Source organism: Nelusetta ayraudi, unplaced genomic scaffold (assembly GCF_046127955.1).
Source record: "Nelusetta ayraudi isolate G7.1 ecotype Tasmania unplaced genomic scaffold, CSIRO-AGI_Nayr_v1 ptg000026l, whole genome shotgun sequence".
In the NCBI taxonomy this organism is placed as follows: Eukaryota; Metazoa; Chordata; class Actinopteri; order Tetraodontiformes; family Monacanthidae; genus Nelusetta; species Nelusetta ayraudi.
In genome coordinates this window covers 12,191,856-12,211,486 of record NW_027466076.1, presented here as the reverse complement: position 1 = coordinate 12,211,486, position 19,631 = coordinate 12,191,856, and the positions used below count along the sequence as shown (strand labels likewise).

Below are 19,631 nucleotides of genomic sequence, written 5' to 3'. Positions count from 1 at the left end.
CGTCGCGTGTTTGATTTGGCTTTATTAAAATGAGGACCAGGCACGGGGAAACCTTTCGAATGTCTTAGCAGATAGAAGTGTAATAATAACAAAGCAGCAAAGCACTGGTTTCCCTTGCAGGGCCACAGCGGCGTCATACAAGTTGATTCTCAAAAATAAATATTAGGATCATCAAAACTCAAGGTACCTTTTTATTTTCTTTTTATTTCTCTTATATGCTTGCTGTACAGTAAAGGAAAACATACTAAGGCACCGGTTGTATTGCTTCTCGGAGTGCTGTTTGTCCTCGCTGTTTCACTAGTGAGCTGTTTGGTTTAGGGTTTTTTTGTCGACATAAATCAATGGGAGAAAGGAACTGAGTACATATGCTGGCAAAAAGGTACTGAAGCGTTAGAAATACATTAAAACCTGCTTATCCTGTGTATACATGAAAGTGGGCGGGGTCTAAAGGTGTCACATCACGTCAGATGAAACGTGTCATCTCAAACAGAGTAGAAAAAGAAATGTTTAGAACAGAAAGCAGTTAAAAAAAAAAAACCTTCTTCTCTTGGAGCTTGGAGCTCAGTGCTTGCAGCAGAGCAGAGGAGGCGGAACGTGGGCGGCGGCCTCAGATGGCCAGCTGAGCCATGATGCGCTCCAGGGGGTCGCTGGTCCAGTAGTCGTAATCCCAGCCCAGGAACCAACCGGTGAAGGTGGGCGGCTCGAAGCCCTGCTTGATCCTGACGATGGGCGTCCTGCGGTCCCTGTTGGCCGGGTCGGTCTCGATGTAGCGGAGAGCTGGTGGGTGAGGAGGGGGACAGGAAGCCTGAAGTCTTACAAGTATTTAGACCTTAAAGTTGAAGCGTGCAACTTTTTTTTTGGCTCAATTGATTCAAAGAAAAGCAGCGGTGAGCATAATGAAAAAAAATAACTCAATAACTTCTTGGTCTCGTTGTGTTTAAATGTGAACCTGTGGCCTAATGAAGAGGACTGTTCACATTCACACTGTCACCGGAGCAGGAAATGTACTGTTGGATTTGTGGACCTGATGCTTGAAGCAAGAGGATGAATAGTTGAGACACGAAGTAAAGATCAAGTTAAGTTGCCCTGTAAAGGTTCTAGTTGATTCTCAGTGCCTCATCTGAAAGACATAGCAACCCTTACTTATCTGCAATTCGTGTAGATGACAAGAAAAATCTATTCAACAAACTGAAAAAAATGTGTTAAAAAATAATCACAGTTAATGTCTATGTATTACTTCTTTTTACTTCTTGTTCCATTTTTTTTAAAGAGGGCGCTGAAACACTGAGATCTGGAAAATGGCCCTTTGTGATGTCACAAAGCCCACTGATACCTCTCCTGGGTTAATGAATAGTTTTGTGAAGTTTTGTCCTATGAGTCTGGCATGAAAGATCATGCTGCAATCCTCCCGCTTCTCAACTTCCTTACTCCTCTTACTTCTCAGGCCTGCACAACTCCTGCAAATGTTCTTACCAGACGCCATGGCTTCAGTCTTCTCCTCCTCCTGGGCCTCCTTTCCGATCCACACGAACACCTGGTTGTTACGGAAACACTCTTAGGTACAGTACGTCTCTCACATTTCTCCCCATCCGTGGAGCCGCGTGGCAAAGCTCTGTGTTCCTCACCTGCTCCCAGGTGTCGAGGATCATGACATCATCTGTGGCAAGATCGTCTTGGGTCATCTCCCCGGGTACCTCCTCAATCTGCCAGGGAAGGGGGGGCGGGGGGAATTGGGGGGGTTAGTGAGGCTACATTGATGCTGATGCTGTGGGAGCACAAAGGGCCTTTTGAAGCTCTCAGACTCTTTGACACATTTACATTTGAGAGACTTCTCACTCTGAGTCTGATTCACTTCAATTACCAAGAGTTCTGAGAGCGATCAAGAGCAACCGCGGAGGCTAATTAGCGAGCCTAAAAGCCTGGAGCAAGGCAAACTCTCAAATACAGTTTCAGAGCTGGCAAATGAAGACACGCACAACATAGCAGCAGAAAGTCACCTGGCACTTGTGTAACTATTAAACAGCCATCGGATCCTCAAACTATGAAAACTCACAATGAAGTTTCCGGTCTTATTGGAGCAGGCAAAGAGTCTGGGCGGGTGGGAGTCCATCTTGTCCCTGAGTCTGGTGGAAGTGCGGTACTCTGCCTTCCCGCCGAGGGCGTCCCAGAATTCATCTGTGAGACAACATAGGGCAAACACGTCAGGTAAGATTCTGCACTTTAAATTGCTGTGATGTCAACGCATCCATCCTGCCAAGCTTTCATCTGAAGCGCTTCTCAGCTGCCTTCAGCTGCTCACTGCGGCAACAGTGCCATTAGAGAACCATGCAAACAGACAAAGAACAAAGTGACCACAGGCCAGGCTGCTCCTGTGAGATGGCAGCAGTCTACGCCACGCAGCTCGCCATGAGTTGGCACTTGTCTAGTGTTGCATCAACAGGAATCCTCTGGGATGCGGCTGTCTGGCTCACCAGCCTGAAAAAAAAAACTTTCAGAAACTTTGTTCGTACTTTCAAAAGCTACAACCAATGGAGTTGCTTCTTATAGCACAATTACCGTAAGTGCTAACTGTAAATAATTTGAAATGGCCTTTCTTCTGATAGTCCGAGATAGAACTGATTTCGACTTCTGATTATTTTCTAACTGACTGCTTTAAAATTAAAGGTGAGACCTGGAGTCAACCTGCACAATAAACATATTTCAGTTGCTCAAAGCTAGCAAGTGGTAGCTGCACGCAAGCCTAATTTTAGAAGCGCTCGTCCGCTTCTCATGACTGGAAAAGAAGACGACCTTCATTTAAACTAAAATATTAGGATAACTAAGAAAAAGCCTGGCATCAACTGCAGTATTTGAATTCAAATCCATGTTGAAGCACACACTTAAATCACAAAGAATCGAGAAAATTAATACATTTTAACTTATGATTTGAATTTTAAAATGTGTTCAAATTATTTGGGTGATCCATTCCATCCATTTTCTAACACGGCGTTTATAAAAAAAAAATAGAATAGTATCAAAAAAGAATTGAATTGAATTTGTGTTTTGCTGTCGCTCTGAGCAAAACCCTGAGAAGCAGCCTGTTAATTAAAGACGAAAAGTTTAAGGCTTGGTTTTCAAGGTTTTACGTTTCATCCTGCAGGAAGAAGATCCACTTTCTTCTTGAAAGCAAGCCACAACATTACCGACGGCATCTGAAGGGCTGACGCAACCACCTCGTCTGTGTTCAAATATAGATGAACACAAGCACAGACTTTTGCCGAATGCAAAGACTACTTAGCTTCGCGTTGATGCTGCTGTTTTCTTTAACAGCCGGACCACCGTTTGAATCAAACGCAGACTCGGCTCAGACAGCGTGAACTCAGACCGGGTTTAAGAAAACAAAAAGAGCATCGGCTGACTGCTCTTCATCCTTCTTCCTTACCGCTCTCTCCCCCTTCGGACATCTCAGAGGCCGACACTCCCAGGATATCGCACAGCTGCTGGGCTCCCTGCTTCTCTCCGTCACTGGCGCCTGCTCCCACCCACAGGAAGGAACCCCCAGGGGTCGCCAGAACAAAAGCGTCGTTGCAGTTCAGCTGCGAGGCCGTCGCGTCGAGCTGCGAGGACAGGAGGACATCGTTCGTACGCATCATCGCCCGAAGAGTTGAAGTCGTTGTGTTCTCAGACGCAATCCTCTGTTTATTCTGACATGCATCACTTCTGACCAGGTGCAATGGTAACGTTAGGTGTTCCCAGGTGTCCAGGTGACACAGATATGTAAGCAGTAGCATTTGTCCAATGCTGTAAATGTCTGGTGAAAAATATCTAATTCCACTTTATGGTGTATATATAAAAAAGTGTACATTAAAGTCCTGCTAGGGAGGTTAAAATTAAACCTAATTTGCTTTTGTCTGCCACTGCAGTTTAAGACATAAAATTACAACGAAGACATCAAAGCAAAAAAAGAAAGAAAAAAAGCATAAAACAAGTTTATAGTGAGCAGTAATACAAGCTCTATAATTTTTCTATCCCAAACTCTCTTTCACTTATATAAACTGGGCTGTGCCATAGCCAGTGGCTGATGGATGGACGTGTTTAAGGCTATAAATAGTCTAGATTGATGGCTCGGGCACATCTTTATCTTCCTCTTCTCCCAAAGAGACAGTGTCCCAACTTTTCCTGCCATTGTTGTTGTTGTTGTTGTTGTTGTTAGATTGTTTCTTTCAGGAGGAGTGGTCTACCATTTTCTGTTTCAGTCTCCTTCTCTCCTTTGTCCAACTTGTTGTGTTATATTATTTGTGCTTAATTTTAAGGTTAAGTTACAGTTGTCTTGTCTTTGAAGCCACATTTAGTTAGCCATTGCTCTCTTTTGTACTCCTAATATAAGCTATAAACTTTAATACGTCCTCGGGAATTGTGGAATATGAGTTTCCAGGCTGGGGATAACAAAAAATAGTATTTGTAATAGTAATGACAACAGAGTCAACTGAGAATCTTTGGTCTGGAAGGAGTTTTGCAAAGGTTTTCCTGTTAGTGTGGAAATGTGTTTGGTTAAAAAGCCACGTACAGTATGTACGTGGTGAACATGTCTTACCTCCACAGCCCGGGTGTGTCCTGCAGAGTTGGAGCGCACCTGGAAGAGTCGAGTCTCAGCAGGAGCCGACTGACCTCCCTCCCTGGACGTTCCTCCCTTGTACACCACCATGGGCTTCCCTCCGAACAGACTCATCAGGTGGGAAGGTTCCTTGCCTTGTATCACCCTCACCTGGTGGACAGACAGACACCAGCAGTAAATCTCCATGACAGCTTTTTTTGTATCAACAATCGCATTCTTTAAAAAAAAAAAATACCTCATGCATTTGACAATTACACTAATATACAAAAGGTGGTGCAACAAAATCACACTAGGCGTCTTTTTGTGGGCAGAAAAGGTCACTGCAATACCGAATACAGACACAAGGTGGTGTCATTGGGTCGAGCAGCGTGTTGACGGTCGTTACAACGACTGGGGAAAGTTGTGGGTGGGTCCTGCGGCTGTCGTCAGTATTTTTACAGCCTTTTGTTGGCTGAGAGAGTCACTGCAGCAAATGAAGTGCCTCCTGAGTTTATATAACAGCGTCTACGGTTCTGCACCCAGACACAACGGCACGTTTTGCTTAGTAGCAGCCCAACAACAGAGCTAGTAGCTAGCTCCTTTGGCTAGCAATGTGCTGGCCTTTCCTAGAGCCTTGCTTTAGAATTCTGGGGAGATACGTATATCAAATACCACGTAAAAACAGCACAGGCAATGCCACAAAATGTCAGCTGGACTTCAGCACTTTGCTTCTACAAGGCTCAGGGGTAGACTCCTGCATTACGTAGCTAGAGCAGCATACAAAGTTTGCTTTGTGCCTTTAATGGCAGCTCACGGCCTCAGGTGGGTAAACAGACACTCTAGTGTTGGAGTCACCAACTTTTTTGGACCTGAGAGCTACTTCATAGGTCCTGAGTCATATGACGGGCTCCCTGTTTGCTACACTCTCCTGAAATAACAAACTCCCTTAGTTATGTGTTATTATTAATGATACTCATCTATGTGAAGACTTATCAAGTGAATGGGTTCTCAATAATTATCAACAATGACTTAACCAGGGTGGATAAAACTGAATTTTAGACGCAGCTCAACAAGTGCAATTTTTGGAACAGGCCTGTGGGCTCCACATGTGGTCCTTGTGGTCTACCTGGTGCCTGTGGGCATCACATTGGTGACCCCTGCTCTAGTGCAACAGTTCCTCTTTTAAACATGAGCACATAAAACAGTAGCAAACAAGTTAGGTTTGTAAAAATGTGTTTTAAAAAAAAACAGCACTAATAATAACACAACAAACAATGAACCAAACAGAAACCCTACTTACACCTCCAAAATAAACACACACATGCACAAAGACATGCTGTGCACGACACACAACCTGACCAGCATGGTTGGGCATGGTGCAATGAAAACAACAAGAGTGCAGTGAGAGGGCAGAACACAGGAACACAGGGAGTGAAGACTCACATGAGAATGGAGACGAGAAACACTGGAAACGACTACATGCACTGTTTGAAGGATGAGTTCCTCATAAATTGTAACACAAAGCCCAGTCAATATGATGTCGCTTGGCCTGTTGCGTGTATGTAAAAAGCAGGGGCGGAACCCTCTCATCAGCGTCCTCATCGGATTGTCTAGCTTGTTTACATGCTCACGTTAACTCTTTATCACTTTAGGTCCAGATGGATTACGAAAAAATAAAGCTAAGAGTAATGACATCAAGATATCATTGTGTATTCTCATTGCAGCCCTCGGCATAATCATGTGAGTCACTGTGGGATTGTGAGAGATGGGGAGGGGACGGTTGGGGGAGAATACCTGAGTGGTTATAGGAGCACCGACAACCTGAAGACACAGAAACAGTAGGAAGCCACACGGAGGAGGATAGAAGCAGCATTAGAGGAAGAGGAGAGCAGAGACACCAAGGTTGGAGCTCAAAGGAAGCCAAGGGAGAGCAGAGTCTTTCATAATAATGATGGAAATAATAATAAGACAGGACAGGATGGAAGGGGGAATAAAAGCAGGAAGCAGCAATAGTGTGGTCACCTGCACTGGCCCGCCACCAAGCTCCTCATCCAGCTTGGCTCCCAGGATCGCCGAGGCCCCGATTTCATCCTGACCGGAGTCACTGCCCTGCCTGGAAAACAGGCCTGTTTCCTTATCATGACACTAAACCCACAGCGAGAAAATACAGGAAAAGCAATTCATGCGTCCCAAGTTTCCTGCAGTCCATCTCGGCTGTCTCGTGGCGGAAGCACAGTCACACTCCGGACAAATTACATTGTTTGCTTATTGCAGGGCCACAACTGTTTGCACTTCCACTCTCACCGATGGAAAATTTTGAAACCCCCACTGAAGCCACAACCTTCCTGCTGTGAGTGAGGCCACCATGCTAACCTCAGTACTTCTTAAACATTTTATACTTTAATATCAGCTATTAAAATCAAGCTGGTGAGTATATATCAACATTTGCGGAGTTTTGCAAGGTTTGCTGGAGTTCTCACCACATGTAGATGATGTGTCCCTGGCGTCCTCCGTGACTGTAGTTGTAAAGAATGATGTAACTGTCTCCTCCGTAGAACTGTCCGTATGTAGACGGATCCACCAGCACCTTGTCGGAACCTTCGATGCGCCAGATCTTTGAGACACACAGCAAAAAAATTTGTCACATTTGCAGGTGGCAATTTGTTTGGCTCACTTTCTAGTACCTTTCAAGTGTTTTTTTTTTTCCACCACTAGAGAGTGCAGCGGACTGCACTGCATGCAAACTGAAAACAAAGAGGCTTTGGAGCGATGACGTGAAGGCATAAATGAAAAAGAATTGAGCAAATGTGGGGTGACGATGTAAGCATACGATGCCGGAAATGTGAACGTTGAATGAACGAGCTTGACATGCTAATGTTAGTTAGGTTCATTAGGTTGTGATGCAGCTCCCCCTATTGGGTCGCCTGCGGTTCGGCTTTTTCACAACAGAGGCGTTGGCTTCTCGCTTTTTTTTTTTATAAAGGGGCGAGATTAACGTGCGCTGACATGGACATGTGGCCGGACGAGCTACGGGAACAAGTAGACAGCAAATTCTTGAAATCAACAGCAAGAGCATGTGATGCGACGCTGTGCTCCAGGTAAAACACCATCGATTTTTGTTCCGTCTTACGTCTGACAACGATGACATTCATCATGTATTGCCTCTTTAAGGTGGATATTAGCCCCCCGGCAGTGGGAGGCTTTTTATTCTCCTTAGACAGAGCAGGCCTTCCATTTGATTGCTTTGTTTTACTTTTTATGAATGAACAGCAGCACTTAATAAAAATAATCTTCTCAACCACCTCAATTTCATAAAGGTGCAATAAAACACTTTTTTTTTTTTTAAATGTTGATATTACGTATATATAACTTGTAAAACAATCCAACTGTCCATATGATGTAAATATCTTATTTTTCCTTTCTTACTCAACAAATATATTATTGTATTTCTATATTTATTTTTTCATTAATATAATCTTCTGTCTTTTGCACTATATATTGTTGATGTCTTGCAAATATCCCCAATGTGGGATTCATAGAGGGTTCTATTATATTCTATTTTTTCTTTTTTTTATAAACATATTTTATTGTGTTATCAGTGGCATTGTCATAATTACAGTACACAAACTTTTCATTTGTAATATTCTATTCTATTCTATTCTATTCTACTCTATCCAGATCCACCCCCGCTCCCCTCACCTGTTTCTCCCCACTGCCGTCGTCCACCATGCCGTGCTGGGCCGCCATGGCGTCGGAGCTGTGCAGCGTGGCGGCGTCGAAGGGCACCTTGGCGATCTTGGCGATGCTGTTGGCGATGTAGGCCACGCCCAGGCCCACCGTCTGGTCCTTGTCGCGCCAGTTCTTGAAGAACTGTTTGAAGAGGGGCGTCTCGCCCATCTCGGGCAGGATCTGCACCTGGGTGTGTTTGGGGTAGCCCATCTTCTTGATGAACTCCTCCGCCGCCTTCATGGCCGCCTTGCGCTCGTCCATGTTGGCGCCTTTGCCTTGCGAGAGAGAGAACATCGTGCAAAATACCCATCAATATTCGGGTCCTCCTGATTTTTACTCGGTACCAATATTTCCTTAAAATGCACCAGTAGCCTGTAATAACCTATTTCGTGGATGTAAGCCATGGCAGTCTACATAACAACACATACACACACAAGCTCTGCTTGGCAAAGAAAATTAAAAAAAAAAAAAAAAAATTAAGATTAGACATGGTGATCTGAAAGACATTTTAGTGACCATTAATGACAAAAATATATAATTTTTTTTAGGTTTTTGAAAAAATATGAGCCCCCTTAAAATGTTGCTTTGAGGCTTTCAGGGGATCTCATGGGTTAATCGGGGCGGGGGCGGGGGGTGTCAGAATCCCACAGATCCTTCAGTATTTCACACACACTGATCATCATCACACAATCATCCAGTCTTATAATTTTCAACAGATAGGAAAATCCAAATCACTCGTCGAGGGCTCGTCAATTTAAAGAGCCCCTGACTGCTAGCTTAGCTTAGCGAAACACGAGCAAGACTCTTCCCTGCCTACCTTTCCAGACGAAGATCTTCCCGTCGGTGCCGTGGTCCAGGATGAAGCAGTCGCCAGACTCCAGGGAGCACTGGGCAAACGGGTTCTCCTCTGCCACCATCATCATGGTCATGCCGCCGCTGGCGTTGGAAATCTGCAGGGGAGGCGACGGAAGAACAGGGCGCCCGACGTAAGGCAAAGGTTTGTTTAGGTTACTCGACCTAGATAGAATGTCACCTCCAATGAAACCACACTCGCTGGGCGTGTTGGTCTAATTTCTTCATTCTTTTCTGTATTAAAGAAATATAAATATTCACGCATAAATGATGTAGCCCTTGTTCTCTGGATGCGTTGTAAGGGGCGTCATCTTGCTGAAACATTCAGTTCTGAGCTGGACAAAACAGTGCACGTGCAGCATGTGGATCAATGTTGGCACTAAAATAAACTGCACTTGGAGACTTAAGACTGAATCTTAGCACAATCAGTCATGACCTGTCCAAAAACTTTTTTCCACCACTGTATATTGAGGATTTTCTTTGCACTCAGCATGTTCACTCACATTCAAAGTCCAAACACTAATAATATAATACGGTGACTCCACTGCCTTATCAGCTCTTGCTCATGGTAGATGCTAAATATTTACCTGACTGGGTTACTCAGAGGAAACACATGAAAGACATGATGAATCAGCCTCGTGGCTGAGAAGTGAATTGCAACAGAGATGCGCGACGTGTTCCCACTGCCCTGACCTTGTACAGTTTGGCTCTCTTCCTGTTGGAGGCGTCGGCCGTGGTATCATCTCCGCCTCCAGCGGGCAGATCAGGTTTGTCTCCCAGCACCTGAAGAGAAGAGGCTGCGATTAGAAATCCCTGGGTGGGGGAGAGGGTCGCGACACATCATTTCGTTCTCGTCGTGCGCCGGCGTCACCTCGATCATCTTCTCCCTCTCCACGCCTTCGTCACAAACGTAAATGTGGGCCCTCCCGCTCCGCTCATTGTCGCGGATGCCTTTGGCCACCTGAGTGGACCTCAGCTTCTCGAAGCGGTTGCACTGGGAGCCGAACCACTGGTAAATCTCCTGTGGGCGGAGGAAAGCGTGGCACAGAGTGAAAGCGTTTCGAGAGGCAGAAACAGAAATTATGCAACGAGGATCTGATTTCGTGTTTCATAATAATCCCATTGTGTTCCCCAATGCTCTTCCCCCCTCTGCTTACATTCCCCAGGTCCAGGATGAAGCAGTCCCCTTGGTTGAAGCTGTCCCAGCTGACTGCCACCTCCGTCGCCCGCACAGTGCGGCGACCCTTGACCTGGAAAAGCCGCTGGACGACCACCTCGTTGGTGACGACGTGCTTGAACCCGGAGGCCACGCCCCCTTGCTGAGAGACAAGAGTTTGAAAGGTTTAAAATGCTAAACATCTGCTGGCCGAGGTCTTCCTGGTATCATCGTCGCAACATGGGCTACATTTGACTAGACTAGCATTGCATTTACTCGATGGGCTGGTGTTTTCCTTGTCGCTGCAGTGAAGTCGAGTCACAAGTCACAAGTGGAGTTGATTATCACCGTAACGCCTCTGAGCGAGTGAGCTGTTCCGAGGCAGAGCCACGGATGGAGCAGGTCGGGGAGTGATGCAGAGAGTCAAAATAGCTTTTTGACCAAACCAATCTTGTTTATTGTTGCAAGTTGACCACCAAAATAAATGTATTAAATCTAGACACGGACATAATCAGGTGCCCTTTAAAAATAAAATCCTGGCAATGATAAATTCAGGTCGCTTTTAATAACTGAATTAACAGATTGTTTTTTAACAGTTACAGAAACTTAATTAATGAGTTATTTGTGAAAAATAACAGCATTTCCCAGTTCAAAGATTAGATAGTGTGGAAATATAAAAATTGTCTTTACTCACCATGTATTTAATTCCTGACTTGAAGTAGCCCAGGAATGTTTTGGACTCGTGCCCCTGGGTCTCGCGGTACTGGATGGGCTTCCCCCCGAGGTAGTCATCCATCTGCAAGGTGAAGATGGCCGCCGAGCCGCTCTCATCCTGCGAGCAGGCATCACCTGCGGAGGAAGGACCGCAGACACGTTTCATGCTAACCCCAGTCTTTCCTTTCAACCCATTTGTCTGCATGCGTCTGTCCCGGTCCAGAGTGCGTGTGCATGGGGTCGGATCCGGGCAGGCGCATTAATATGTGCAACATTATTTCCATTTTATGCTGCCCCCACAGGCTTGCATCAGATCCTGTTTATTGGTGAATGCTGTTTCCGCGATCAATTAAACAGACTAAAAGCAAGAGAATCAATATAAAAACACACAACCCAGCTTCTGTTTGCTCTGAGATAGATTCTTAAAAGTCAGTCCGTATTCGGTCAATACTTGTCCTTGAGATCGATCTCTTGGCTCGTCCTGCACTTGGCGGACGCGAAGTCGCAAGCGGGCATCTAAACTCACCTAGAAAGCCATCAAAGCTCCCACTCGGAATGTTTTCTGTCTGTAAAGTCTCTGGCTTGGCAACAAACTCTCCAAAAAAATGAGAAAAACTCCCTCCTTCACTTCGCTTTGCTTGCTCCACTTTTCAGAAAACGTGTTTAAACAGGCGGTTCCGGAAATCAGCCCTTTGTGACATCACAGCAAGAGTCAATCTCTCACTCTTATCGCTCCCAAGTTTCGTTTCCAGCCTGTCAGGCCTCATTATGAGCATGTTACTTTTTTTTCCCCAAACAAAGAATGTACAACAAAGCACCAGTGCAGCTGCAACTGCGGTTAAGTTTAGTACAGCATAGTTTTTACTGTTACATTGTTACACTCAAAGTAAGCGCGCTCTAGTTCAGACATTGGTCAGGCATTTGACTCAGAGCTGAAATATGGAAAATTAAACCTCAAGTCTGAAGTTGAGACTTTTAAGTGGTGCACTTTGATGGTGTGGTGTGGAACTCTACTAATGCTCTTTCCTTATTTACTTAACTTCACATAGGCTGCGTTCAGACTGCAGGCGAATCTGATTCCAATCAGATTCCTTCTCAAATCTTTAGGGTTGACTGTCCACACTGTTTTTAGCAAATGGGATCTGGCTCTGTTCAGACTGGGCCACATGATTGACCCATCCTGACAGGTTGCTGTAGGAACAGCGTCGGAGCGGAGGCGTCGTCCAGAAGGTGTGGTGTGTGTGACGTCATATCATTGCGACAGCAACACTTGTTACGATCGTTGCTGTACATGCCCTGGAGAATGGAGCTATCTGCCCACAGACTGATGAGCCAATGAGTTTCCTCCTCTGTCCAGGGACTGCGGTCTTCTACCTCTTCCGTCCGCTCCGTTACGTTGCAGCTCCGCACCTGGAATGGCGCCCTCTGGTCTGGCGCAGTGGGTCTGCGTCGTAACCGATCGGCGTGTTTGGAGCTGTTCAGACTGAGATGCATCAGTCCAAATGCGATCTGAAACTACTTCCTGAATGTGGTTTCAATCTGTGGCCCTGTTTTCACTTGGTCACTTGTAACTGTTTTGGGTGATTGGATCACGAGAACGGATCTCGAAGCATCTGTTCGCACTTAGCCATTAACATGCGTCTCGAGCGTGCCATTTGTGATCGCATCAACCCCCCCACCCCCTGCCGAACCTATGCAAATGCAACATGCGTCATTTCCGTTTTTAACCACTAGGGGCGGTAAAGCGCAAAACCACGGCGAGTTTTACATGACAGCGAATAAGAATCAACTTCCTGTTTGCGGACTATATCAAGTCACTGGTTTTAATTCTACTGCAGCTCGTGCGTAGGGATCCGAACGAGGAGCAACGACTGGTGGGACAGAGTGGTGACGACTTTTCGGATCAACAGTGGCTGGCAAATTTTCGGATGCAACGTCGCACATTTAATCACATATGTGGGGAAACTGCGACCGCTGCTCCGCTGACAAAATACGCTAATGCGGAATGAAATTTATTAGCATGCTAATAAACGAGTCTAACAAAAATGATTTGTTTTCGCTTCTTGTTTGTAACTTTATAATGACGACGCCGGGAGGTGGGGCGCCGACCAGATACGTACACGGGAGAGGTGAGTGGAGTAGGCGCTCGTTAATGTGGACTGAGCTCGCATCCTGTTCGCACGTCCGTGACGAATGCGTTTTTATGCGATGCGACCATCCTTCGGATGTCAAAACGGATTTGGACTGTTTGCACTTGGTTACTTCATGCGTTTTTCGTATTCCGATCGGCAAAAAACGCATGAAATGACCAAGTGCAAACAGGGCCTAACTTGCAAAAATCAGATTTCATGTGGTTTGTGACTGTCCAGACTACAAAAGAGCCACCCGGTTTCAATCTGGATGGGCTAAAAATCGGATTTTGCCTGGAGGGTCTGAACAAGGCCTTATACAAGGTTTGGACTGCACGCTCAATCCGTCAATTGAACATATTCTGACTTGTTAAATGGAAGAGAATGCAAAACTGGAATGATCAACCAGATCAACTGTTCGTCTTTCTGGTGCAAAAGACGGCAATGGAATTCTACTAAAAAGAGCTTGGAAAATATTTTCGAAGCTGGTCAGCGGCAGCAGGGTAATACACAGCAGGGATAAAGACAAAGCCCGACAGCAAGAGGGGGGGTCACTGTGACAGTCATGTAGGATCGATTTCCTCTGGGCATTAAAAGTCTGGATTATGTTGGACACCACATTGACATAATTATTATTCTTAATATTGTTAGAGAGCGTGCGTGTTTTCAGGTCTCTGTTGGCAGATATTAGAGTCTTTGTGTACTCACCCAGCCAGAAGTGGAGATCGTACTGCAGGTTCCCAGAGCGCTGTTTGATTGTGTTTAGGATGAGGTAGGCGTCGCCGGTGTAAAAACCCCCGTGCAGGTTCTCTGGGACGGGTACCAGTTCGAAGTTCTCCACCCTCCACACTTGGAGGCCCGCATTCTGCCCAGCCCGCTCGAACTCGGGGTGATGTGCCATCCTGTCGGCAGGGAAAATGTAACGGCCTGAGATGTCGTCGCTGTCTGGCTCCCAAACTTAAAACATGCAGAAATTGTCAGCGTAATAGTCTGAGGTTTCCTCGTAGAGAGCAGGATAAAGACTGGCAGACCTTGATCAAAAAATTGTGGACTGTGACTACCAGGTTCTGAAATGTTTGCTCTGTAAAAATGCAAATGCCACTCCCCTTTCTTTTTTTTTTTATAGCTGCTGTTGCCATGGATTCACAGATAATGTTTATGGTTATAGTAAGATATTAGCAGTAGCTGACTGAGTCACAGCTTCCTGTAGAGTACAGGAAGGCAAGTGTGACTCAGACATCACTACAACTCCCAGTCATGGTTGAAAAAGAGACACTGTCTACAAATACATATTCTGTCTGCTCTGGTCTGATGTTTATCTGACAGTAACTTTGCATGATCATTGACCCGGTTGTGCAGCGACCGTTACCCTACCACCAGGCACAGCTGTGTTCTTTGGGCTGTTTTAACGAATCTGACAAAAGAGAATTGAATGCTGGCCAGTGAAGTCTGTGTGTGCTAAACGCTGCAAAGACTCCTGCTGCACTCTTTATTGTTTTTCCTACATTTAGGCCGAGTACATCAACTCTGACCCCTTCGATACTGTAGCAAAACAGTATAATACTGAAAACTGAAAAATAAAATCTAGTTTAGAGTACATGGCTGGAGGGGAAACAAACTAAAACTGAAAAGTTCTTAAAACTTAAAATTTTGTGGCAAAGAAACACCCAAAATTGTAATTTCATTGACTGACTAGTTGAAATGAAATATTCCTTTAAGCGGAAAAAAACAGGAATTCTTGCATTTCTCATTGTGCCACTTTTTATAGCAACTCGCTGTAGGGGGGCCATTCAATTTTGCAGAAACCTGGGTATACAGGAAGATCCCAGCCTAAACAGCACATCACCAGACGGCCATCTGTCCAATCACAAGCCACCCCCCCACCAAACACTCCCAGTTAAACACCCACACATACCATGCACCATACCGTATGTGACAGCACAGACCCTGAGGCGTCCTAATCAAGTGCTTGAAGTAGGCGCCTGTGCTGCGCTGCAGGCCCACTTACTCTCCTCTCAGTGAGGGACTACAACGCTTGAGAACTGCAAGTCATTGAAACATGATGTCAATTTGGACACATTCACCTTTAAGGGTTTTGCAGACGAATGGGGCCCACGTCATCCTACCACAGACAAACTGCAGAGGGGACTGAAATAAACCTCTTGAAGTGGTAACGTGTCTTTAAGTCAGAGGAGCAGCTCTTTTCTAAAAAGCAATCTGTGGAGGCTTAACTACGTGTTTTCACCACCGATCCTGACTTTGCTTGAACTCTCGGGTCTCACCGAAGGCCCGGCAGTTCATGAAGTTCACAGAGTCTGTGTTCTCCACAGGAATGAGGCTCGCGGACCTCGGCGCTGCAGAGAGAACGGCCCTTTCTTTGGGGCAGCCGTCTTGCCCACAGACACGGCAGGAATCCACTCCCCCGGTGCAGCAACGGCGAAGTTGCTCAGGATTTGTGTAACCAGCCAACAAACGTGGGGTTCTGCCCCTCTCCCCGAATCCCCCCCCGCCCCCCATGTTATGTAACAGCCGAGCTTGCTCATGGTTATTTTCTATCTGCTGGATGTTTTAGGACAGAAAGAAAAGAAAAAACTTCTCAAAGACAATATTGCTGATTATTGAACGTGGTCACATGTCGGTACATGAGTGGAACTGATGGTTTTTTGCACCTCTGATGGGTTATCTGGTTTGAAACTGTGGGCCCTTTCTAATCAAACAAGCAACCGGGTGTCCTGAGTCATATGAGGACACTTTAACATCTGCTTCCTTGGCACTGCCGCGCCTTTGTCCCGTGAAGCTGTTTCACAGTTGCACTTCTGTGGCTGTTGCCGGGGTGGAAAATTAAGATTTTCCGACACGACATCTTGAAAACAAAAAAGGAGTGTTGGCAAGTGGTGCATGAAATCTTTATTTTATTTTTTTTCTACTAAGAGCGGGACACACAGGGACTCCCTGGATCCTTGTTGCAGTCACTGGTCTTTAAATAGGAGTACACCCCTCCCCCCACGCACCCAAAATGGCATCTCACTAATTTCCCAACAACAAATCTGTGAATTCAGGCTCAGACGATATTTTCCACTGTCCACGTAGAGACGATAAGCAGATGATAATGGGTGGAAAGAATTCCACTTCATTATGGAAGCCACGTCCACCGAAGGAATCGACGATGGCACCATGTTTTTCAGGCAAAGTACTCAGTGTAGCCTCCTGGACTGGGACACGTTCACACAAGCACGCACGTACAGAGTATGTGACACAGCCGTCTGTGCTGAGCTGTATGTGTTTTTAATAAAAAATTATTGTGGCTTAAACCATAGCGTTAGTTTCACTGTATCGACTCGAGCCCATCTTCCGTTAGGTTGCGTTAATTTCAATAACACCGCGTTAGCTACATGAGCTGCTAATGTGGTGCCCCAAGAGCTTTGACTGTGTTTACACATTGGGATGTGTGCTGCCAGTATTCATTCACTAGGCTGAATGCAGAACATCCAGAGAGGCTAGGACAGTAACCTGAATTAAGTCACACAGTGGTCAATAATAATAGTCAATAATAATAATTACCACCATCTAAAACCAGATATTGTTGTTGTGACATGGACTTGTTGAAGGAAGACGGCACAATGCAACCTATTATTAGTCCTGAACTTAATGAGCCAATACACACCCTCGACCAACAGATGGGGAATTGTTCAGCTAAATAAACCACAATGGGAAAAAAAAGTATCAAGAATAAATCCCAGAACGCTGCCAAGCAACAGGAAATAATTCAGCGACCTCTGCTTCACAACAGTCCATCATTAACGTCCAGTGACACGGCCAGCCAACATGGCTGTGCGCTGGTGACTGTGGTCCTCGCTAACACAAGCAGGCCACAACTTAATGGAACCAAATAATGAGGTTCACACAAATTATGGGCAAGAAGTGTTGTTGCAGACCCGCCAGAGGAAAACTACAGCTAGCTGGATTGCTGGGATATAAAGTTTTAAAATCTTGTGAAATTTGTGAATCCATGTTGAAATCCTGCCATCCCGATTTGACGGCAGTTAGATTTTCTACAGCCACGATACTCGTATACGATTTAAAAGCTCTGTTTTGTGCAAAATTAATGTTTCTGTTTGGTTTTTTTTATACTTGCGATAGCAAAACAAACATTGTCTTTAGCCCTGTGGTAATGTTGCTAAAGTCAGAAGAGTCCATCCTTTACTTCTTTAGCGAGTTAGTTTCACTTTTCAGAAAATGTGTGCCGTAAAGGTCCCCCTTTGTAATGTCACAAAGATAACCCATAACTCACCGACACTTCCCCCATTTAGTCACATCACTTGCCATGTGTTGGCCCTGCCCTCTGAGAGCGTCACACAGCTGTTTGGAAGATACAGCAAGCGTCATTTTAAACAGGAAGCTGCAAATTTCTTCTTCTTCTTTTTGGGGATAATTAATCGGGCCAGGCTGTGTCCCTCCGTAGTTTTTTTCCAACTTGAAACTTTATGGACTGCGATGAATCACAGAGGGAACGTGTGACTCAAGACACACACACACACACACACACACACACAGAGCTGCAAGTCCAAACACAAGATGTCACATGACTGCTGCTTGGATCTTCCCTACATGAATAATGGTGGGGGAAGCATGCAACACTGCTACCCTGCAGAGTGGGGGCGCTTTCAGTGAGTTCTCAAAGTGTGTCACCAATTGGCTTTGTCTCGCTGTAGCAGCTGAATGGAGCGAGACCCTCATTCCAACCCTGGTTGTTTTAGCCCCTCCCCCCACGTTGTTTAAACCCCTCGCGTTTGTGACTGGCTTGAAACCTGAACTTTTAGACTAAACATTGGATTCCTGGCACCTCCAAGCCTCTACAACTTATTCACTACACACATTTCTCTGTGTTCATACATATGGTGTTGGTTCATTTGTTGTTCTTCTCGCATGCCCCCCCAAAAAAAATAAATAAATAAAGCTATTCCTCCTCCTGGTGGGGTGGGGGTGGGGGGTACTGGGGGGGTCGATGACTCATTTTCTCCGCGCAAGCCACTCCCTCTCCGGGGCTCCAGATCACAGAAGACGAGATCGCTTCTTGGAATGAATTTTCCATTATTTTTCAAACTCTCTAATAGCTGCTCTTGCTTACCTTTATTTGTGTACACACGGTAAGACAAGACAAATGCAATGACTGTTTGGAACTACATAATAACCCCTCTGGCATGCGGATGACTATTTTGCTTCAGAGGCCAGCTGCCCCAAACCCTCTACTCTGTAATCTGCTTGAAGTTCAGACTCCAGTTGTGGCGTATTCGGCCGCAAGAACCATCATACTTCTCCCAAGATGTTATCTTCTGATATGGAGATCGCGGCAGCACACCAGCATCCACATCACTTCAGCCCTTTGGCCCGCTGGCATTAGTTCTAATATCTAAGTCAGCGGTGGGATGTGTTATGGCTGCTGGTGGGCTCCAGGCATCCCATAATCTCTGTCTGTCCCACGGCTTATCCCAGGGGATCTGACGCAGCATTTTGTTATTGTCTGACATGTTTTCTGTCTTCCTCATGCAGTCACACACACACACACACACACACACACACACAAACACACATACACAAACACACACACACACACACACACACACAAAAGCACTGCTTGTATCTCACCTCACTGCTGCTGTTACAATCAGTCTGCGGTGACGAACTTCCTTAGCAACTGACCCACTATTTGGTTGTCGCTGCTGTCCCAACACAAAATGTGTTTAAATAGAATTGGGGGCCAGACTGCAGCTGACACTTATTATGATTGTGTCATGATTATGATACTCATCATCATCATCATCATCATCATTGTTATTATCGCTGTACTGAAAATAAAACAGCAGATAATGCTAATTTGGCACTGATGCCACAACTTGTAAGTGTGCATCTACTTTTCACAGAGGAAGAAATCAACCACACTGCATTTCCAGACGTCAACGTTGCCACATCAACAGTGGTGTTAATGTTGCAACATGTTAAAGAAAAAACTACAAAAACTACCCTTGCATAAAATAAAACATTATTTACATGTGAAACTAACAAATTAAAAAAAAACAAACAAAAAAAACATTTGTATATTGTTGTGTTTTTTTTGTTTTGTTTTGTTTTTTTGTTTTTTTTGTTTTTTTCTTAAAATAGCACGTTAAGCCTCAGAACCGTTATGCAGACAAACTAACGGCACACAAGCAGGGGTAACCCCCGGATCTAAAGGGGTCACATTAGCAATCTGTGCAAACACTGTGTGCTACTGTGGAACAGGTTTAAAGAGGCCTTTCCTTCCTACCTGAACGCGTTGTTGGGAAAGTGAGCAAGGAGTCGGACTCTGGGACTCTGGGACTGCGGGACTGCGGCGCGTCTTCTTGCTGCGGCGGGGACGGAGAGAGGCGTCGATCGGAGGAATAGAGCGGCTGTTTATGCCTTGCGGGCCGGGCCACTCCCCGTTAGGACACACCCATGG

At 45.4% G+C, this 19,631-nt stretch overlaps 1 protein-coding gene across 2 annotated transcripts; it reads right to left on the bottom strand.

The window, feature by feature from the left end:
• Positions 1-7: 7 nt before the first annotated feature.
• Positions 8-19,585, bottom strand: gsna (gelsolin a). 2 transcript variants are annotated; one of them, XM_076029860.1, is made up of 17 exons: positions 19,458-19,585; positions 13,862-14,055; positions 11,005-11,159; positions 10,312-10,473; positions 10,026-10,175; positions 9,848-9,937; positions 9,120-9,252; positions 8,273-8,577; positions 7,054-7,187; positions 6,596-6,686; positions 6,368-6,394; positions 4,574-4,744; positions 3,422-3,596; positions 2,054-2,175; positions 1,626-1,703; positions 1,474-1,534; positions 8-777 (listed from the first exon to the last, which is right to left on the bottom strand). In XM_076029860.1, the coding sequence occupies exons 2-17, from the start codon at positions 14,052-14,054 to the stop codon at positions 608-610; spliced, it is 2,217 nt and encodes a 738-aa protein (XP_075885975.1). In that variant the 5' UTR covers position 14,055; positions 19,458-19,585; the 3' UTR covers positions 8-607. The 2 variants fall into 2 exon arrangements, with proteins under 2 accessions (XP_075885975.1, XP_075885976.1); XM_076029861.1 differs by lacking the exon at positions 6,368-6,394 and having other exon boundaries at positions 19,458-19,482.
• Positions 19,586-19,631: the final 46 nt, after the last annotated feature.